General features: G+C 44.1%; 2 protein-coding genes across 2 annotated transcripts in view; both read right to left on the reverse strand.

Moving 5' to 3' along the window:
* The window catches only part of KIAA0930 (KIAA0930 ortholog), a 451,608-nt gene that overhangs the window by 329,743 nt on the left and 99,911 nt on the right, over positions 1–21,954 (reverse strand). The window lies entirely within an intron of this gene.
* SMC1B (structural maintenance of chromosomes 1B) overlaps positions 1–21,954 on the reverse strand; it is a 73,304-nt gene that overhangs the window by 27,265 nt on the left and 24,085 nt on the right. The window contains exons 10-16 of the mRNA XM_063134357.1: positions 21,359–21,544; positions 20,792–20,971; positions 18,631–18,777; positions 10,432–10,569; positions 9,705–9,821; positions 7,847–7,953; positions 124–265 (exon numbers count right to left, since the gene is read on the reverse strand). Coding sequence (XP_062990427.1) covers positions 124–265; positions 7,847–7,953; positions 9,705–9,821; positions 10,432–10,569; positions 18,631–18,777; positions 20,792–20,971; positions 21,359–21,544 — 1,017 coding nt within the window. The remainder of the gene's footprint in view (positions 1–123; positions 266–7,846; positions 7,954–9,704; positions 9,822–10,431; positions 10,570–18,630; positions 18,778–20,791; positions 20,972–21,358; positions 21,545–21,954) is intronic.

Here is a 21,954-nt window from a genome sequence, read left to right on the forward strand (position 1 = left end):
ATTCCTTGGTTCCGCCCTTGCCTATGGCTTATTTTTTACTCCCCTATGGGTTTTTCCTTCTTTTCACGCTTGTCATTCAGATATGACCTTTAAATTTCAAGACACTGTAAAACCATTGGTTACCTTTTTCAGCTGAATGATATCAGTTTCATCTTTGCGAATACTCTCTTTCAGCATGTTGTTCTTTCTCTCTTCCTTTTTTATCAGGCTGCAAATATACTCAAGCTGAACATTCAGTCGTGTCTTCTGGTTTTCAAATTCAAATCTAGCCAAACACAATATAGAAATATGTTAAGACAAGTTTTAAAAAATTATTATGTCACTAATATAGGCAGGACATAGATACTTGATAAAACCATTACATTTTTTTCCAGGTAGGAAAAATAAAGACAGGTTGCTTACCTGTAACTGTAGTTCTTCGAATGGTCATCTGTGCAGTCACTCATATGGGCTCTGCGCCTGCACAGGGCCAGGTTCGGAAACTTCTCAAGCTGAAATCTTTTTAGGCGGGAACCCCTCCCCCACCGTCCACTGAGCATGCTCAGGGGTTCCTACCTAATCCCCTCAGTTCCTGAAACTGCCTAAACAGTCTCACTGAGGAGAACCACCAGGTGATCAAAAATTTTAATGACACCATAGCGGGGACAGTGGGAGGGTTGTGTGACTGCACAGATGACCACTCGAAGAACTACAGTTACAGGTAAGCAACCTGTCTTTCTTCTTCGTGGTCTCTGTGCATCACACATATGGGCGATTAACAAGCTGACTTACCGGAGGAGGGTGGTGTCAGTTGGTGGATGAGTAGTCATAAAATAGCCGATAAGACAGCACTCCCAAAGGCACAGTCTCTGCGCGCCCTGATGTCCAGGCGGTAGTGACTGGCAAAAGTCAGAGGTGTCGACCAGGTAGCCGCTTTGCAGAGGTCTGGTAGAGCGATCCCCTTTTCAAAGGCCGTAGAAGTGGCCACTCCTCTTGTGGAGTGAGAGCGCACTTTCCCCTCCAATGGGAGGCCAGCTAGTTCATAGGCTAATTTAATAGTCTGAACAACCCACGCAGATATTCTCTGCGGAGATGCTTGGAGTCCCTTTTGTTTGCCCCCATAACAAACAAAGAGTCTTTGAGATCTCCGGAGAGTTGCTGTTCTGGACTGGTAGAAAGCAAGGGCGCGTCTCACATCCAGGGTGTGCAGAGTCGACTCAAGGGGAGATGATGGCGACGGAAAAAAACTTGGCAGAGTAATATCCTGGCCAAGGTGAAAAGAAGACACCACCTTTGGAAGAAAGGCTGGGTCTGGTCTAAGGACCACCTTGTCAGCATGAAACACCGTATAGGGTGAATCCATACATAGTGCTGCTAACTCTGATGTACGCCTAGCAGATGTGATGGCAATAAGGAATGCCACTTTAAAGGTCAATAGACATAAGTCCGTCTTTGCTAATGGCTCAAAGGGTTTTGCAGCTAGTGCTTTGAGCACCACGGAAAGGCTCCATTGAGGAACAAAGGAATGAATATGAGGGATGGTATTCTTCATACCTTTCATGAAACGTTTGGTTAAAGGGTGGGTGAAGACTGAACATCCCTGAACCCAATGGTGAGAGGCAGAAATAGCTGCCAAATAAACTCTAAGTGACGAGAACTTGAGTCTTTTTTTAAACAAAGAAAAAAGAAATGAAAGTACAATGGGTAAAGGTGCTGTAAGCGGGTTTTCGTTTCTACTGAAGGCAAAAGCAGAAAAGGCTTCCCACTTTTTGGCGTATGATTTTCTAGTGGCCGGTTTCTTGGCTGCTAGAACAACATTCCATATGTCAACAGGCAGGGATAGGTTATCTACCGATGCCTGATTCTCCAAGCAGTCAGGTTCAGGGACTGGACGTCTGGATGGAGAATGAGTCCTTTCTCCTTGGAGATCAAATTGTTGCATTGGGGCATCCTAATAAACTCCGCTGAGGACAGTTTGAGTAGCGGAGTGAACCACGGCTGCCTTGGCCACCAAGGCGCTACTAACATGGCGTTGTCGTTGTCTGTGCGCAACTTCAGGATCACCTTGGATAGTAGTGGTATGGGGGGGAACAGGTACAGGAGCTGTTCCGACCACGTCCTCTCGAAGGCGTCTCCTAGAGATGCTGTCCCGTGATCCGCCCACGTGCAGAACTGGTTGCAGATGGTGTTCCCTGGTGATGCAAATAAGTCTATTACAGGCTGTCCCCACGCCTGAAAGATCGTGTCGAGAACTGAGTCTTTCATCTGCCACTCGTGCGTGTCCACGAAGGTGCGGCTGAGGTCGTCTGCCAGGATATTGTCCTGGCCTGCGATATGAATGTCCGATAAAGTCATGCCGTGGGCGATAGCCCAGTGCCAAAAGTCCAATGTTAGGGAAATCAGGTCCATAGACCGTGTTCCACCTTGTTTGTTTATATGCCAAACAGCAGCCATGTTGTCTGTATGGATCTGGATGACATGTCGTGACAAGGTCTGCTGAAAGGCATACAGTGCTTTTTGGATGGCCATCAATCCCAGGACGTTTATATGCCTTTTCCTGTCGGAAATGATCCAACGCTCCTGGATTGTGAGATCTCCACAATGGGCTCCCCAGCCCAAAAGGGAGGCGTCTGTCATCAGATGATGCGATGGTAATGGAGGTCTGAAGTCCAGGCCCTGTATAATGTTGGGTAGATCTGTCCACCATAGGAGAGAGTCCTTTACTTTGGTAGGGAGCGACAATTTCACTCGATGAGCATCCATTGTATTGTCGTACTCCCGCAGAAGCCACAACTGAAGAGGTCTCATGGGCAAGCGCGCCCAAGGGACGACGCTGACAGTAGCTGCCATGAGACCTAGTAGTCTTTGCACCTGGAAAGCAGATATTGTCTTGGAGTGAAAGAGTTTGAGTGCAAGTTTAATTAATGCTGTAGCTCTATCCTCTGGAAGGAAAGCCCTGGAGCGGGTTGAGTCCAGAATAGCTCCAAGGAATTTAATTTTTTGAGTTGGTTGAAAATTTGATTTTTCTTTGTTGATGCACAGGCCTAATTCATTAAGAAGGTTGATGGTGAGGTGGGTGTTACGGGTAGCTTCCTGCTCCGTACTAGCCACTATCAGCCAATCATCCAGATAGGGGTAAATCTCTACCCCTCGAGTCCTCAGAAAGGTGCAAACTGGTGCCATACACTTTGTGAAGACTCGGGGGGCCATAGAAAGACCAAAAGAAAGCACCTTAAATTGGAAGATGTCTTCCCCTATTATGAAGCGGAGGAATTGGCGATGGTAAGGGTAAATTGAGACATGGAAATAAGCATCCTTGAGGTCAATGGATGTAAACCAGTCCCCTTGGGAGAGGAAAGGTAGGATGCTTGCAGAACTTTTTTGGATTTATGAACTTGTTCAGTTCTCTAAGGTCCAAATAGGTCTTAGCCCCCCATCCCGTTTAGGAACCGTAAAGTAGCGGGAGTAGAAACCGCACCTTAGGGTATGGGTTGGTAATCGCTCTATGGCGTCCTTCTCCAAAAGAGACAATGTCTCTTGCACTAGGGTGTCTGTAGGTAGAGAGAACCTTACGTTTCCTAAGGGAGGGAGGGTGGTAAACTCAATTTTGTAGCCCCCGGAGATGATATTAAGGACCCACCTGTCGGTGGTAATGGTGGTCCAACTATTATAAAAAGGGGCAAGGATGTCGCCAAATTTAGGTGTATAAATTAATTTCATAGGACAGTCAAAGATGCCGTCTTTGACCCTGGTCGGGTTTGCCTCTGTTTTGCTTGAAGCGTCCCAGGAATTGTTGCCTCTTGTACTGACCTTGGGGTTGGTACAGAGGAGGTCTATCCTGAAATTGCTGTTGCTGTTTGGGCTGGAACTGCTGTTGAGCCCTAGGCCAGCATCTTGGGCGGAATGCTCTTTGAATTTGTTGTTGCTGCTGCCCAATTCCCATCTTTTTGGCTGTATTCTTGGCTTTTTTGATGTTCTCCATTGACTCATCCGTGGAGGAATGGAATAGGCCATCTCCATCAAAAGGCAGGTCCTCGATACGGGAGCGTGCCTCTTGAGACAAACCTGCAGACCTCAGCCATGCATGTCTTCGTAGGGCTATGGACCCTACCATGGCTTTTGAGGCGCAGTCCGTCGCGTGGCGAGCTGTATTAAGCTGCTGCCTTGATAGTGTCATGGCCTCAGTGTAAAATACATTCGCCAGTTCCCTTTGGTCATCTGGCAGATAACCAGATAGGGATGCCATCTTCTCCCATAAGAAGAGTTGATATTTTGCCATGGTGGCTTGGTAATTATGCACTCGTAATGACAGTGCAGTTGAAGAATAAATTCTTCGAACTATGCCATCCAGCCGACGACCTTCTTTAACTACCAGTGCATTGTGCCTCTTATGAGTGCGTCCCTGAGATGCCTCTACAATTATGGAGTTAGGCTTGGGATGGGTAAAAAGAAAAGGGGCAGTCTTTTCCTGTATTTTGTAAGTATTATCTAGCCTCCTGGATGTTGGTGGCATAGAGGAGGGCAGCTTCCACGACTGTTGTGCAGTACGTAAAAGCACGGGCAGGTATGGAATGGCCGCTGGAGTAGCTGATTCACAGTATGCGTTGTCGTACACTGGGTTGTTTAATTTTTCAATGGTTGAGACATCTCAATCCCTAATGATCTCACCATCCTTTGCACTTGATCGGCAAAGTGCGATAGATCTTCTGAAGGGGAAACCACATCCGAAGTCCCTACAAGGTCATCAGGGGAGGGAATGGATGGTACTGGTGAAGCCTCTTGGGAGGAGTCAGACTGGTAGTCCTCCTCCGATAGGACGTCCAAAACGCGTGGCATCAGTTCCGAACTCGGACGCAGTTGCGACGCCTGAGTCGGTAACGTGGTGGTCGTACAATCATTTGCATTGGTCGTAGTGTTTGCCTCGGTACCGCTGGTTGAGGCAGTGGTGGCATGCTCGTGACATCCTCCGGAGGCGGTGGACGGGAGACCGTCTCGGAAGGAGGCTGGCGGAAATGCAGGTACGGGTCGTAGTGGCGTTCCGGATAGTAGTATTCTTGGTGCCCTCTATGTCTCCAATCCTCATAGTAACGTGGAGGAAATTGTGGAGGGTACCAATCGGCGTAATGGTCCTGACCCCTCGGTGGGGACCTTGATCTTTCGTTATACGCGACGTATTGTCGACTTGAATGAACTGAAGCCGGTGAACCATCACGGCTGTAACCATATGGAGGTGTTTGTCGGTATCGAAAACCTTCGGTATCGACATATGGTCGCTGTCGGTACCGACGTCCATCGGTATCGATGGGTTCTGCTCGGTACCAAGGGGAAACAGGTATTTGATCCGCCACGGTGTTGTCCAACGAGGAACCTCTGATCTCACCTTCAGAAATTGATGCCCTCACACTGGGTTCTTCCGTCGGGACCGTAACAATATGGAGTGGCGACGGGACTGGTGAATTAGCAACCGGTGGTGGAGGGTTCAGTACCGGCGGTGAGGATGGAGTCGTCCGTCTCGGTATTGAGAAAGGCGTCGGTAGCGAAAGCCTCGGTATCGGGCTTATAGCATGCGAGGGAGGTCTCTGTAATGTGAGACTCGTTATCGGGCTCTTATGCTCCGTCTCGAGCCTCGGTATCGAAGTACTCGGTATCGGGCTCCTCGGTACCGACGAGATCGATTTCGATGGTTTTTCTTTCCATCTTTGCCCTTCAATTTGCTCTTTTTCCTCTGAGGGTTTTCAGCCTCAGAGTGCTCTCTCGCTCTCTTAGAGATCTTCTTTGCTGCCTTTTTTGCAGACTGAGAGGAGGAGGGGGGAACCGCTAAGGCTTCACTCCTTGTTGGAGGATTTTGGGGCATAGACTCCAACTTGTGTGGAGATGTAGAAACGCGAGCCGCTCTCGGTTTATCTACTGCCTCCAAAGCCTTTTCCCAGAGAATAGCCCGAAGGTGATCTGCACGGTTTTTACATGCTTGCCTTGAGAACTTTAGGCAAAAAGCACACAACTCCACAACATGAGTCTCCCCCAAGCAGAGCAGGCAGAAGGAATGCCCATCCATTTGCGAAATCTTCTGTCCGCAGTTGGAACACTTTTTTAACAGGCCTTGGTGTGCCATAGGCACCAAGACAAGACAAACAAAACAAACAAAACAATATTTTTATTTTATTTTGGATAGGAAAGAATAGAAAACTGGAGAGATAAGAAAAAGAAAGAAGAATTGATAGATTTTTCAGCTCTGGTATATCCAATACACTATACCACAAAGAAGTCTCCAAAACGCTGTTGACCCACAGGCGGTTGAAGAGAACTGAGGGGAATAGGTGGGAACCCCTGAGCATGCTCAGTGGACGGTGGGGGAGGGGTTCCTGCCTAAAAAGATTTCAGCTTGAGAAGTTTCTGAACCTGGCCCTGCGCAGGCGCAGAGCCCACTGAGACATTTCTGAAACCTGAAGATTAGTTCCACAAAGATCACATTAAAAATCGACAATGGACACGCAGGTTTATCAGGAAGAAAGGGCATTATTCTTTCATAAATTTAAAATTAACCCACCCATCCCACCAAGGTGATTGTAGCCATCAGTATATTGACCTTTTAACATGGATTATAAAAGCCCTATCATTTGATGCAAGTAGTTTTAAATAGCAAGTCCTGTAAGCTCATCAGAAACTGCTTCACAAATTTGGGTGGGTCTCAAAAGCAGTTTCTGAAATTACAGAGAGCCACTCTTAAAAAAATTTTTGAAAAGAAACATACTGAGAAGCACACGTCTTCTATGAATCCTCAACACCGCATCACAAACTTGCCTCAGCTTCCAAGGCAGTTTATCATGTGACATGGCGAGGATGGGAAACTGCTGATCAAGGGGAAAAGGTCCAGAGCCATTTGCTTTATGGAACTAGTATCTATTTCTTTTGATCCTGCCCCATGCAAATAACCATGGAGATACAGAGAAAGAACTGAACACAGTTACTAGAAAGTATTCAACAGGTTCTGGTAAGGCGATTCTTCTGGTCACCTTTTTAGGAGGCTTACAGAACAAATGTCGACTTGCCTGACAACCAGGAAATAATTTATTTATATGTCATCCTATAACAGAAGTTTTCTGGGTGGCATACAGCATAAAACAAAATAAAAATAAAATGCATCAAATAAAAACAGTAAAATCAAACAGTCAACTGAAACAGAGCAAAAAAATAAAATCACAAGAACTAGATCAATTAAAACAGAGGTCAGAGGAATGAAAATTCACAGAAGTAAAGAACAGTAAAACCACAATAAAGAAATGCCTTTGCCTGGTGCCCCTTCACCCCCAACCCCCCCACCCGCAAAAATTAAGAGTAGGCGCCAGGCGGACCTCTTTAGGAAGCGCATTCCATAACCAAGAAACCACTACTGAGAAGGTCCTCTCTCTTTTGCAGCCACCAACTGTACCTCACTAAGTAGGGGCACTCTCAGAAGAGGCAACGATGATGAACTCAGGATCTGGGTAGGAACAGTGTGTAGAGGTGATCCTTCAGATACTAAAGCCAGTGTGGCATAGCGGCTAGAGTGTCACACTGGGAGTCGGGAGATCCGGGTTCTAGTCCCCCCCACTTGGCCATGGAAACCTAGTGGATGACTTTGGGCCAGTCACAGACTCTCAGCCCAACCCACCTCCCCACCCACCAACGAGGAGAGAAACAGGGTTGTTGTGGTGAGGATAAAGTGGAGAGGAGGATTATGCACACTGCTTTGGGTTCCTTTCAGGAAAAAAGGTGGGATATAAGCGCAATAAAAAATAAATAAAGACCCAAACTATGAAGGGCATTATAAAACGATTTTCATGGAAAACATACAAAATGTCACTACTTCGCAGTTCTGAATAGTTACCTCTTTTTGTCAATTTCTTCTTGCTGTTGGATATGTTCTTTTTCATATACACGAATATTGTCTACACCTATCTCTTCACAAAATTCATGGAAAACATTGTCTTCCACCTGTTGCAAACATACCCCAAAAGGAAGGCAATTAAATTTAATTTCTAAAATAAGGCCTTTTTTCCTTGTAATAGGAGAGACACAATTTAACATGTATCAATGCTTTATTTCCTAAAACAAAGCCTCAAGAAGCATTTTCTTGATTACTTCTTCCACTGAATGATTGAAAGAAAAAATATTTGCACAGTTAACTCCGCTAAGCTAATGCAGTTGCTGTGGACCTCAGCAGTTATTTGAAATATCTGTAAAACTTTTTTCTTTTCTTTTTTTTTAGCAAACTTGAGCTACTTTATACTCCACAATTATGGGATCATTTCTGTGGTGTTTCATTTCCTCAACTTTATTAAGGTATTGAGTCCAATTTACCCCTACTGAAATGAATAGGTAATGATTTGGGGTCCATTCTATGCCCCAAAGTTTCAAAACAGAGTAGGGAAAATAACTTAATGTTTTATTTTATTAATTTATTGTAACATTTGTATCCCGCCCTAAATCACTGGGATCTCAGGGCAGCGTACAGATAAACTGATGCCCATATCATGAGTCCCATTTATTTGTGGTTATATGCCACATTAAGAGCAATGGAGTAGATTTTTTTTCTTGCGCGTACAAAAATAACCCTCATTGCAAAGTACTAGAGGAGTCTGCTGGGCCTCAAGAGTAAATTCTACCCTAGGGAGTTAATTCTGATTCAAGTTCTTGACACAGAAGTTATTCTCCCACTTCAAAGCTGGAACACTGATTACTTATTTGTATTTTTCTTTTGGGAAACCCCCACCACCATTTAGTCTATTGGGATACACTGGATCACTTCCATTTACTATTTCACATATGCAATTTTTTGTTCTCTATTTTGTTTTTTGTTCTGTAATGAGCTCAGTATTTTACCTATGCATCTCTTCTGTTTCTTCCCCAGTGCTTCATGATAGCCATTTGAGGGATGTAAATTAATATTGTAGGTCAAAATGTATCCCATTAGCTTTTATGTTAGACTGTTTTTGGAATGTAGGAACGTAAGAAGATAGTACCATATAAAGTGCCAAAAAGGCACACAACTACTCCAAACACCAATAAAAGGTAAATGGTACTATTTAATAACTACTGCCTTCTATTACTTGTGGAACATAAGAAGAGCCATACTCGATCAGACTAAGAGTCCATCTAGTCCAGCATACTGTTCACACAGCGGCCAACCAAAATGACACCGATCAAATATTTTTCTTTTGTTTATGTTAAACTGGTGAGACTTTGTATTATTAACTTTCTTTTCCAGCTCAGTCCACTAGCCCTAAATAGCAGATTGATAATGGCCGTGTTTGGACGTCGCAATAGCCCATGATGGGTTAATAAGATACACACAGCAGCATATTCTTTAAATAGTCCATGATCCCCTGCCACATGAATGCGCAAATAAGCTATTCTGTGTAGCTTCTTAAGCTATTGTGTGTAATTTGACTCACCCCCTCCTGCTGCTGTTCTCCCACCCAATCAGTGGTGTTTTTGCACCTCTAAAGCACTGGAAGTTGGAAGGCATCCAATCCAATATGGATTTGGACTATTCACCAAGGTGCATTTGCGCAAATTCGTCTCTGTGCAACTGTGCATCTTAGGCTATGAGGGAAATGTGCCTTTTTGGCCATTTTCTTTATTTTTGCTTATTTTTCAAATGTTTATTTGTGCCACCCCCTATTTGGTGCACTCATTTATATTACTAATAAATCTGGATTCTGCCAGTGAGTGAAAAAGTATACCTTATTAATTTTCTTTTTGAGCTCATCCATTTTCCCCGCTCTTTGTAAGACTCCATCATTCAGCATGGCATGTTGCGACTGAGTATTTACCAGTTCACTTTCCAACATAGATTTCTCCTAAATAAAAATAAATACTAGCAAGTATTTAAGGTTATTTAAACAAAATAGCAGACCAGTCTCACTGTTTTAATTATTTATGTAGCGAGAACATTTTCTTCCGGAACAACATCAACTGCCTTGATCTAAAAGGAGAGGCGGGTAAGAAATAAATTTATTATTTATTACTATTATTATTAATAATATTGAAGAATTTTGAAAATCCTACAAAATATTTTATAGTTGTCTGAATCAACTAAATGTATTGATCACACTTAGAGTGACATATGAAGTCTCAATGAAAACCTTCCCTCCTAACTAGATGATAGATTTTTAAATACCATTTATATACCACCCCATAGCTGAAGCTGTCTGGGCGGTTTACAAAAGTTAAAAACAGTAAACATTAAAAACAAATATACAACGTTTAAAAACATAAAAACAACAGTATCCTTGTAAAAAACAGCTATTCTGTTTTAATATGACATATGTCTCCTGAATAGGTGAAGAAAAATGAACATGTTGTAATCTAAGGTCTCACAGCTATAATTGAGAATTAAGCAATATAGTTAATGTTGCAGATGTTAGAGAAATCAGAAAATAAAAACATCATCTGAGGGGTTGATGCTACCTTGTTGAAATTAGCAAGTTGTTTTTTCTTAAGAACCTCTAATTCACTTTGTGAATATTTGTGCCGTGTTTGAATTCCTTGGCACTGAGCCTGCAAATGCTTTAAATCAATTTCCTTCCGCTTGATTTTCAGTAAGTCCTAAGGAAAGAAAGTACTTTTTTAAAAAAAATGCTTGCAAGTACTTTGATACTAGTATGCAAGACAAAGAGAATGAATAGTTATTGCATACTGTCCTCTTATACAGCTGCAACTTTACTGTAAAAGATCATAGCTCTTCTAGAGCAACTTTTCCCAATCTGGTGCCCTCCAGATGTTTTGGACTTCAGCTCTCAGCATCTCCAGCCAGCACGGCCATTGGTCAGGAATGCAAGGAATTATAGTCCAAACCATTTGGAGGGCAAGAGACTGGGAAGCCTGTTCTGGGGCATGTGTATACTCTCTCTCGCTCTTTTCCCTAGATCAGGCTTCTTAATCTGATGCCCTCCAAATGGTTTGGACATATACCCTATTTCTTCGATTCTAAGACGCACTTTTTTCCCCATATAAACATCTCTAAAAATGGGGTGCGTCTTAGAATCGCGGCTGTGTCTTAGGGTTTTTTTTTTCCTGTTGGTGGTACTGAAATTAGTGTGTGTCTTACAATCGATGGCGTCTTACAATCGAAGAACTACGGTATATCAGTTTTAGACCAGTTTCATTGTCACCGATTCACAAAAAGAATCCTGGGAACTGTAGGTTGATAAGGATGCTGCAAAACCAGTTAGAGACCAAAAATAGTTTTCAGTGTTCCCTAGAGTGAAGGAATTAATATTTCATCCATTTAAAGTTTTCCCTTTCAGACATTTTTCATCTCCAAAATATCCTCAAAATTGCTTTTCCAACTGCGGAGATGCTAGAATAATCTTATGAGTTCTGACCTTGAGAAATTCCTTTGTCAAACTAAGAATTGTACAGTCTCTTGGGGTTACATTCAATTGTGGTCACTCCATTGTCAGAACACAACCAATAGAACAGAGAGGTGATTTTCAGCTATTTGTCCTCCCCCTGCAGCCCCATCAGAACATATATTTCTTTCTTTCTTTTTTGGAGGGGGGACGACTGCAGAGCAGATGGGGAATGGTAAAAAAATCACCTCCCTCACTGTTCTGCTCAGATTTCTTCCATCAGCAAAATTTGTCTTGTGATGCTAAATACAAATTCAACAGCAATTGTTAAATGCAATTTAATTTTTATACTTCGTTTCAAAATTTGGCCTATGGAAGTTACTGAAACCAAACTTCAAGAGTAGAAAAATCATCACAAAATATAGCTGGTCTCTACATTAAGCCAGGTTTTTTTATTATTATTATTCTCTAATCCTAGTCAGCCCAAAATAAAATACACTGACTATTTCCCTTGAGGGAAGTTAACTCTATTCAAGTTCTGTACAGACCAACAGGCTGCGCATTCAAGTAATCAGAGTATCTGGAATTACTTGCACAACTCCCCAAATGACATTGTTGCCCAATGGCTAAACCCTGGAACGAGCATAGCAGTATCTAAAGGTGTTGCTTTCTTTGCAACAAGTCTAATGTTGAGAGGCTGAAGCACATAAAGCTTCATCACATCTAGTCAAATGCACAGCTCCCGTTGCTGCTTCTGTCACCGCTCCCACGTCGCTTCCTGAAAAAAGGAAGTAATCAGCCCCATTCAGTCCAGTAGGAGAGAGCAGCAACCGGACTTAATTAGGGGTTTTTTGGCAGCACAATAATGGCCAGAAGGGGCAGAAGACAGGCGAGAAGCAGACGATGTCATGTGAGTAATTCGTGAGTGCCCAGTAAAGACAGGTTGCTTACCTGTAACTGTAGTTCTTCGAGTGGTCATCTGTGCAGTCACACACATGAGCTCTGCGCCTGCGCAGGGCCAGCTTCGGAAACTTCTCTAGCTGAAAGTCTTTTAGGCGGGAACCCCTCCCCCACCGTCCACTGAGAATGCTCAGGGGTCCCTGCCTAATCCCCTCAGTTCCTGAAACCGCCTAAACAGTCTCACTGAGGTGAACCACCAGGTAATAAAAAAAAAAAAAACACCATAGCGGGGACAGTGGGAGGGTTGTGTGACTGCACAGATGACCACTCGAAGAACTACAGTTACAGGTAAGCAACCTGTCTTTCTTCTTCATGGTCTCTGTGCATCACACATATGGGCGAATAACAAGCTGACTACCCGGAGGTGGGTGGTGTCAGGTGATGGATGTAAATTCAACGGATTGCCGATAAGGCACAGTCTCTACGCGCTCTGATGTCCAGACGGTAGTGACTGGCAAAAGTCAGAGGCGTCGACCAGGTATCCGCTTTGCAGAGGTCCGGTATGGCAATACCTCTTTCAAAAGCTGTAGCAGTGGCCCCTCCTCTGGTGGAGTGAGAGCACACTTTCCCCTTCAGCGGGGGGCCAGTAAGTTCATAGGCTAATTTAATAGTCTGAAAAACCCAAGCAGATATTGTCTGCGGAGATGCTTTGAGTCCCTTTTGTTTGATCCATAAAAACAAAAAATCTTAGGGATCTCCGGAGAGTCACTGTTCTGTCCAGCATATGTAGTGTCGACTCAAGAAGAGTTGTCGGCGCAAGGAAAAAGCTTGGCAGAGTAAAATCCTGCCCAAGGTGAAAGGAGAAACAACCTTTGGAAGAAAGCTGGGTCCGGTCTAAGGACCACTTTGTCGGCATGAAAAACCGTATAAGGTGAATCCATACGGAGTGCCGCTAACTCTGATGCACGTCTAGCAGACGTTATGGCAACAAGGAATACCACCTTAAAGTCGGTAAACGCAAATCTGTCTTTGCCAACGGTTCGAAAGGCTTGGCAGACAGTGCTTTTAGCACCACGGAAAGGATCCATTGCGGAACAAAGGAACGAAGGGGTGGAACTGTATCTTTCATCCCTTTCATAAAGCGCTTAACCAGTGGATGAGTGAAGACCGAACAGCCCTGAATCCATAAATGTGAGGCAGAAATCGCTGCCAGATAAACTCTAAGTGAGGAAACTTACGGCCTCTTTTAACAAGGAAAAAAGGAAAGTGGGGATGGTGGAAATAGGCTCTGAAAGGGGTTTCTCATTCCTGCTTAGTGCAAAGGAGGAGTGAGCTTCCCATTTGGTAGCATATGACTTTCTAGTCACTTGTTTCTTAGCTGCTAGAATTATGTCCCATATATCAGGGGGTAAGGATTGACAGTCTAACATTGTGGTTTCTACTATGAGGTCCAGAGAGCTCAATAAATTGAGGATTACTCCCACTGCCTTCGATAGCATCCTCTTCTAAGATGCTACTAGAAGCCAGTTGTCTAACTATAGGTAGACTTTCACCCTGTGTAGGCAAATGAACTGCCATATATTTTGCAAACATTCGGTGGGCTGTGCTTAGGTCCAATAGACGCACCCAAACTGGGACATTTCGGTACCTATGATAAACCCAAGGTACCTCTGGCGAGTGTTCTGAATGGCTATATGGAAGTATGCACACTTTATGTGTGTGGGGCAAAACATACTCCCTTCTGAGAAGCAGCATTAAGAAAGACAGTGTGTCATCTGTAATTTGCTGGTTCTGATGCAGGAAACGAGATGAGCAATGAGATTGAACAATCCTTCACCATCGAATGGTAGGTCCTCAATCTAGTTTACAGAGTGAGACCTGCTAATCATTGGTATGCATGCGAAGCACCAGAGCGCGCACCATCACTCTCAACTCACAGTGAAGTAACGGGTCATGTTAAGTTGCTGACAAAAGGAAAAGTTGTATCTGGACATCATAACTAGATAGTGTATGACTCTGGGGCCCAAAGCAGATGAATATGTTCTGAAAACTCCCCTTGGGGCTAACTGAACTAATATAGAATTGGAACATGGGTGCATAAAGAAAAAAACCCCATGTCCATTACTGGACCTTATGTAAAGATTCTGCACTTTCCAATGTCAGAGCCATCAAAGAAGGGCCCTTCCAGGAATTTTTAACTGTCAGAAGCAGTGTTGGGAGGAAAAATATCGACACTGGAGTTGGCTTCTCAGTACATACAGCATGAGATACAAAATCCTGCACTTTATTTACCTAGTTATGTGTCTCAATACCAAGCCTGGTCATCCTCAATGACCAGGAAGTGGTATAAGTCCTCCAAAGGAGGTTCTGCCCTGTGTAGGTGATGCAGAAGAGGGCAATGTTGAGACCGACTGATAGTCCTCAAAGGATTGAAGGGAATCAGGTCTATTCTTATGCTTTAACTTATCTTCCCCAAGTTGATCTCCTGATGTCCCATGGAATGGGGGTGGAATGGGGAAGAGCTAAGTAATTGTGCTGACGCATTGTGGCTGTAACAGCTGAGCCCTGTGTATCGGTCGCAATGACAGTAATCTCGGTTGTACGTATCCCCATCACGGTACTGAAGCCAGTATCCATGCTTGTATGGTATTCTCAGGAGACGTGGCCCATTTAACATTGTGTCCCCTCCTCTTCCAAGGGAGGGGGGGAAATGATGACATCAGACATCATGGTAATAAAACGCTCTCCATTGAAAGCAAAGCACTCAGAGCGTAGAGACTCTGGAATGGGGACCTTGAAATCGGTGGTTAGCCTGCAAGGTATACACTGCCTGATGTGGTGGACAGATGTCCATTGGCTTTGGAGGGGAGAGATATTACATCTCACCCTCTGACATTGAAGCTGCATGTGAGATGCCCTCTTGGTATCAAGAGTCTCAGCGTTTGTACCAAAGAAGCTATTAATGTTATTGTCAATCTCGGTATCAAGGGTTCCAGCCTTGGTACCGAAGAAACCAGTTATGTTATTGTCATTTTCAGTACCAAAAATTCCAGTCTTGGTACCGAAGAAGCCAGTTATGTTATTGTCAGTCTCAGTACCAAAAGTTCCAACCTTGGTACCAAAAAAGCCAGTTATGTTATTGCCAGTCTCAGCATTAAGAATTCCAGCGTCTGTATTGAAGATGCTAGTTATGTAATTGACACTCTTGGTAGCGAGGGTTCCAGTCTGTACCGAAGAAGCTATATTGTTGCCAGTCTCAGCATTGAGAGATTCATTCTCGGTACCGAAGAAGCTAGTTATATTGTTGCCAGTCTTGGTATTGAGAGCAGTCTCAGTACCGAGAGGTTTCAGGCTCGGCACTGAAGAAGCTAGTTATATTGTTACCAGTCTCGGTACTGAAGAAGCTAGTTATGTTGTTGCAAGTCTCGGTATCGAGAGTTTCAGTGTACTGAAGAAGCTAGTTATTACTGCTACCGAGGAGGCCAGCCATGGGGACTCTAACAGTAGTGGTTAGATCTGGCTTCCATCGAACAGCAGGTCCTCTATGCGGGTGCGTGCCTGCTGGGACAGCCCTGCGGACCTTAGCTACGCATGCCTTCATAGCGCAATGGAAACTACCATGGCTTTGAGGCGCAGTCCGTAGCGTGGCGTGCTGTATTAAGCTATTGTCGAGAAAGTCTCACAGGCTCAGTACAAAAACAACTGCATGTCATCTGGCAAGAATCCAGAGAGAGATGTAATCTCCTCCCATAAAAAGAGCTTATATTTTGCCATTGTGGCTTGGTAATTATGCACATGAAGGGATAAAGCTGTAGAAGAGTATACTCTTCTCCCCAGGCCGTGCAACCTACGGCCTTCTTTGTTCACTGGTGCATTATTTGAGTATTATTGAGTTAGGTTTTGGGTGTGTAAATAGGAATGGGACAATTTAGTCCTGCATCTTATAAATATATGTTGTCTAGCCTCCTCGACGTTGTGGCATAGAGGAGGGCAGCTTCCATGATTGTTGCACTGTGCGCAGCAGCACAGGCAAATATAGAATAGCCATTAGGGTTGATGACAAACAGTATACATCATCGTATACTGGGTCATTAAATTTCTCTATAGGTTGGGATATTTGAGTCCCTAGGGACGTTGCCATTCTTTGTACCTGATCAGTAAAGTTTGCTAAGTCCTCTGAAGGGGACACCACGTCTGCAGTGACCACGAGGTCATCTGGTGGTGATGTATCTTGTGAGGAGTCCGATTGGTAATCCTCCTCTGATGGAACATCCAGTCCCATGTCTGATGTAGGCAACGTCTGCAATGCTTGCGACGGTACCGAGCGGTTGGTACTGTGGTTTGCGTCGGTTGCAGAGCGCGCCTCGGTACCGATGGTAGAGGCGGCAGTGGCATGGCCATGACATCCTCTGGGAGAGGTGGATGGGAGATTATCGGAGGGTGGTTGTGGGTACTGATAATAGTAATCTAGGTGCCTTCTGTGTCTCCAATCCTCGTAATAATACGGAGGATACTGGGGAGGTTGCCAATCAGCGTAATAGTCCCGCATTCTTGGAGGGGACATAGGTCGTTCGCCATGGGTGGCATTCTGGCGACCTGAATGAGTTAAAGCTGGTGAATGGTCCCAGGCTTAACCATAAGGCGATGCGTGTCAGTATCAATAACCTTCGGTATCGACTGACGGTTGCTGTGGCATTTATCGGTACCGACATCCGTCGGTATCGATGGGTTGTGGCTCTTCTCGGTATCGAGGGGAAAAAGGGCCCCGATCAGCCGAGTTATTATCCATGGACGAACCTCTAATTTCGCCTTCCAAGTCCGATGCCCTTATGGTAGGGTTGTCAGCTGGTACCGTGATGATCCGTAATGGAGACGGTGCCGGCGAGTCAGCAATACGCTCTGTTTGCTGCAGAGGGTTCAGTACCAGTGGCGAGGATGGAATCACCTGTCTCGGTATCGTGTATGGTCTCGGAAGCAATAGCCTCGGTACCAAGCTTATAGGTAGGGAAAGCGATAGCCTCGGTATAGGCTTATTGGTAGCGAAAGCGATAGCGGAGGAGAGCTTTGCCGTGAAAGGCTCAACATAGGGCTCCTATGCCCTGCCGCATGCCTCGGTACCGATGTGTTCGGTACCGGGCTCCTCGGTATCGACGAATAGGTATCAATGACTTTTTCCTCGCATTTATATTCTTGAGTTTTGCTCTTATTCCTCTGAGGGTCGTGTGCCTCAGAACACTCTCTCGCTCTCTTAGAAATCTTTTGCCACCCTTGCGGATGCGGACTGAGAGGAGGAGGAGGGGGGAACCGGTAAGGCTCAACTCCGTGCTGGAGGAAGTTGGGGCATAGACTCCATTACGATAGGAGATTTGGAGCGTCGAGATGGTCTCGGTTTCTCCACTGCCTCCAACGCCTTATCCCAGAGTATCGCCCGAAGGCGGTCTGAACGGTTCTTTCTCGTTTGCCTCGAGAACTTAAACACACAAGATTCCACAATGTGTGTTTCCCCCAAGCAGAGCAAACAAAGTGAGTGTCTGTCGGTTTGCGTGATCTTCAGCCCGCAAACGGGGCACTTCTTGAAGAGGCCTTGATGTGCCATAAGCCACAAGGCTAAGTAACAACAAACGAATCCGTCTTCTTTTCTTTTTTTTTAATAACTAAATAGAAAAGGTTAGAAAACTGGAGAGAAAACACAAGAAGGAAAATAGAATATTTTCAGCTGAGGTAAAGTATACCACACACGAGAAGTCTCCACAAGCTGTTGACCCACAGGCGGTTGAAGACAACTGAGGGGATTAGGCGGGAACCCCTGAGCATGCCCAGTGGACGGTGGGGAAGGGGTTCCCGCCTAAAAGACTTTCAGCTAGAGAAGTTTCCGAAGCTGGCCCTGCGCAGGCGCAGAGCCCATATGTGTGATGCACAGAGACCACGAAGAAGAACGAGCATGCAGTAAACGCTTGTCGGATGGAGCTTATATACTCCTGTCTTATCAGGTAAGCGCAAGGAGCATGTCACCAGAAAAAAAAAGACTTTCAGTATCTCTCCCTCACTTACTGTAATCCTTACAACACCCCTGTAGGTCAGTACTGTTATCCCCACATTGTGGATGGTTGGCAAAGAGAATAGCAGCTTGCTGAGGTGAAATTTGAATAGCCTATTTATGTCAATATGCTGTACAAGTTCTTAATATAGCAGGCAACGGTTCTACATCCCTCTTGCCTGATGAAAAAGTCTACTGATCACATTTTTCCAACAGTTCTTCTAACAAATCTTACTTGTGGATTTAAATATCAAACAAACGTAAAATAATGATGTTAAATTAGTGCATTAATATTGACAGAGTCATCAGAATCTGTACTGTTCCTTAAAATATCACAGTAATTATAACATTAGGGCATATAATTTACTTTTTAATTACCTTTAGTTCATTCATCAGCTTTTCTCTTCGTTCTTTAAGTTCATTCACCTCTTTTTCATCCCAGTATCTAGCCTTCATTTTTAAATAACTTGAGCCTCCAGAGATTATTCCAGACTTCAAAAATAAAGTTCCATCTAGAGCCACTGTCTGAAAATTAAAGACATTTGGATTTTGTTTATGAATTATCAATATCACTAAAGGATAATTACAGTATAGCAACAATTCCTAGACACAGGGCCTTGCTAGACCCTGCCGGATAAGCCAGCAGGGAGGCAGGGCGATGGCGCGCTAACTTTAGCGCGTGCCGCCCTGCCTCCTAGACGGCCGACGTGCAGGGACTGCGGAAGCCCTGTAGCATCGGCCATTTTTTTATTTTTATTTTTGTTAAAGGGGCCATGTGCGGCCCGAAGACTCCGGAGAAGGTAAGGGTTTTTTTCACTTAAGCCCCCCCTTTTTTAATTAAGCCCCCTGCCCACTCTTTCCCCGCCCTCCCTCCCCGTCCCGTGTCGCCCTCTGCCATCCCTCCCCGTCTCCCGTGTCGCCCTCCGCCATCCCCCTCTCCTGCCAGTCCGGCCTTCCTTCCCCTATGTTCCCCACCCCAGGATCCCCCCGGCCCGATGGGCACAGCGCTCGTATGAGCGCTGTGCCCAGTCCGTGGCTTTTCCTGGCTACTCGCAAGTAAGCGAGTAGCCGCAAAAAGCCACGGACCCTGCTAGATGTTCCGCAGTCCCGGCCTCAGGCCGGGGCTGCGGAAAAGGCGCGCCATAAGCGACTTTGCTTATGGCGTGTTAAGGGAGGCTTCAGTGCACCTTGACCCTGGATTTCCCTGTGCGTTGTCTGGACGAACAGCAGGGAAACCGGGCCTCACAGCGCGCTAAGGCCTCGTCTAGCAAGGCCCTGAGATGACAGCCAAAAGTGAATACAATTACCTATCCACAAATGTATATCTGTATTCCACTGAATTTCCCCACCTCCAGGGAAACACAAAACCCAGAGCTTATGAACAGCTGCATAATTTAGAATTAGGGCAATTAAGTATAGGAGGTATTTCAATGTCTTGCATCATGGCTTATGCTATACATGATAGAATCAGAGGTTGTCATATACTAAAGGGTGCACAATCTATCGCCCGCATGCAGCCCTACCCCCTTTTCCCTACAGCTCAGCAAATCAGCTGGGATGCAAGAAAAAACTGCAGAAAAGGAGTACCTCAGAAAGACCAAAGGATCTTCAACAGTACGCAGGGAAACTCCATTCTTATCTCTGATGAGTGATCGGAGATAAAAGCATTAAGTGTTCTTTTAAAAATGTAATTTTTAATACAGTGTTTTTATTCTTTTACACTATTTGTTTACCACTTTGAAATCTTTTGGCTGGGAAGCAGTATATAAATATTGTAAATAAATAAATAAATAAATGTCAACCCTTTAAATTTTAGAATTAAGCTGTGCTATTCGTGTCTGAAAGCTATTGCACTGGGACTTACGTCTAAGTAGACATGTCTATATTTGAGCTATGCCTTGAATGCTTGCTGAGGAAATGTACAAATTGGTAAGCATTATATTTGTGTATGTGTGCACACATGTGCAGCCCCTAACCCACACTATTCCCTAGATGCAGCCCTCAGAGCTACAATGTTTGTGCACCCCAATGTACTAGATATATGCTTTCAGAGAACTGCTAGTGTAAAGTTCATAGCACTCAGCAATTAAACCAAATCCACTTACTAATAAAAATGATATTACTAAAATAAAAGCTTGTGTTTATCTATATCTTTGGAGGCTAAAGCCCTTCCTGGAGTGTAGTATTTCAAAATGCAAACAGAGAATTACATGGTTGAATGTTGCCTCCGATCAACAACTCCCTACCTGAGGTAAGGAGGCATGTCAGGGAACAGTATTCTAGTGTAGCTTTCTACCCTAGCTGGCCAAGAGGATTCTGGCACTGGCTAGCAGGTAATCAGAGAATCATAGAATAGTAGATTTGGAAGGGGCTTTTAAGGCCATCGAGTCCAGCTCCCTGCTCAGTCCAGGAATTCAAATGTACCTTTGCATTTTGAAGCGGCATAGTTCCAGGAGTGCTGTAGCATATGATTTTTCTGAACATGCCTTTGAACACCAGCCAAAAATCATATTTTAAGACGCAGCTGTTTAGCACTTACTTTCAGTCGGCGTGGACCATCAAATGCTAATTGCTTTGCTTCTTTTACTGTTTCACAGACTAGACCATTCCCACAAACAAACTGAATTACTTTCTTCAATGGAGGAAAGGATGTCTGTATGACATCAATCATCATTTTAGATCCTTTTAACTCTCTTAACTGTTCATTGATAGGTTCTACCTAATATTAAAACATCATTTAGAAAAAAGGTAAATTAGATATTACATAGGAATCTCTGATAATACACTACACCCTAAAATATTTCTGAAGGAAATTTAAACTAACAGGGCTTTCCCTGTGAAAAACGCTTTAAAGTGAAGTTGGAAGGGGCCATTTAGGGCACTGAGTCCAACTACCTGCTCAGTGCAGGAATCCAGTTTACAGCATCCCCGATAAATGTCTGTCCAATCTCTGCTTGAGTATCTCTAGCAATGAGAGCCCACCGTTTTCCTAGGCAGTTGGTTCCACTGCCTGATTGCTCTGAATATTAGGAAGGTTCCCTGATGTTCAACTGAAATCTGCCCTCCTGTAATTTATATTCTCAGCTAGATTTTAAGAAAAGTCTACCTCAAGGTAATCCAAAGGAAGAAATGTTTCAGGTTCAGCTCTTTCTTCCTTGAGGAAACAAATACAATCTCTAGCTGCTTTTTCTGAAGCCACAACAATCGCAGTCATATACTTGCCAAAAACCTTGGTAACAGCAAGTTGATATTTTTTATGGATGGGATGACACAAGTCAACCAGTCTTCCAAACTAAAAAAACAGTGATATGTAAATTAAAAGTTTAATTTGTGCAATGTTAGTTCACTTTTCATGCATTCTCATAAAATCCAGTACATTTGTCTCTTGTCAGAAGCATCAGCTGTCAAGAGGTTTTACATCTAATGAATTTTACATCTAAAATCCATATTCCGAATGCAAAGACAAACACAACATTTTGGGAGCAGTGGTTCTAATTTAGAAATACACCACTGCATTCACTCTAAATGGACCCTTCTTCTCCAGTGTCAAGCTCTGAAATTATTATTATTATTATTATTATTATTATTATTATTTATTTATTTATATAGCACCATCAATGTACATGGTGCTGTACAGAGTAAAACAGTAAATAGCAAGACCCTGCCGCATAGGCTTACATTCTAATAAAATCATAATAAAAC

The sequence above is a fragment of the Elgaria multicarinata genome, chromosome 9, assembly GCF_023053635.1.
Source record: "Elgaria multicarinata webbii isolate HBS135686 ecotype San Diego chromosome 9, rElgMul1.1.pri, whole genome shotgun sequence".
NCBI classification, from domain to species: domain Eukaryota; kingdom Metazoa; phylum Chordata; class Lepidosauria; order Squamata; family Anguidae; genus Elgaria; species Elgaria multicarinata.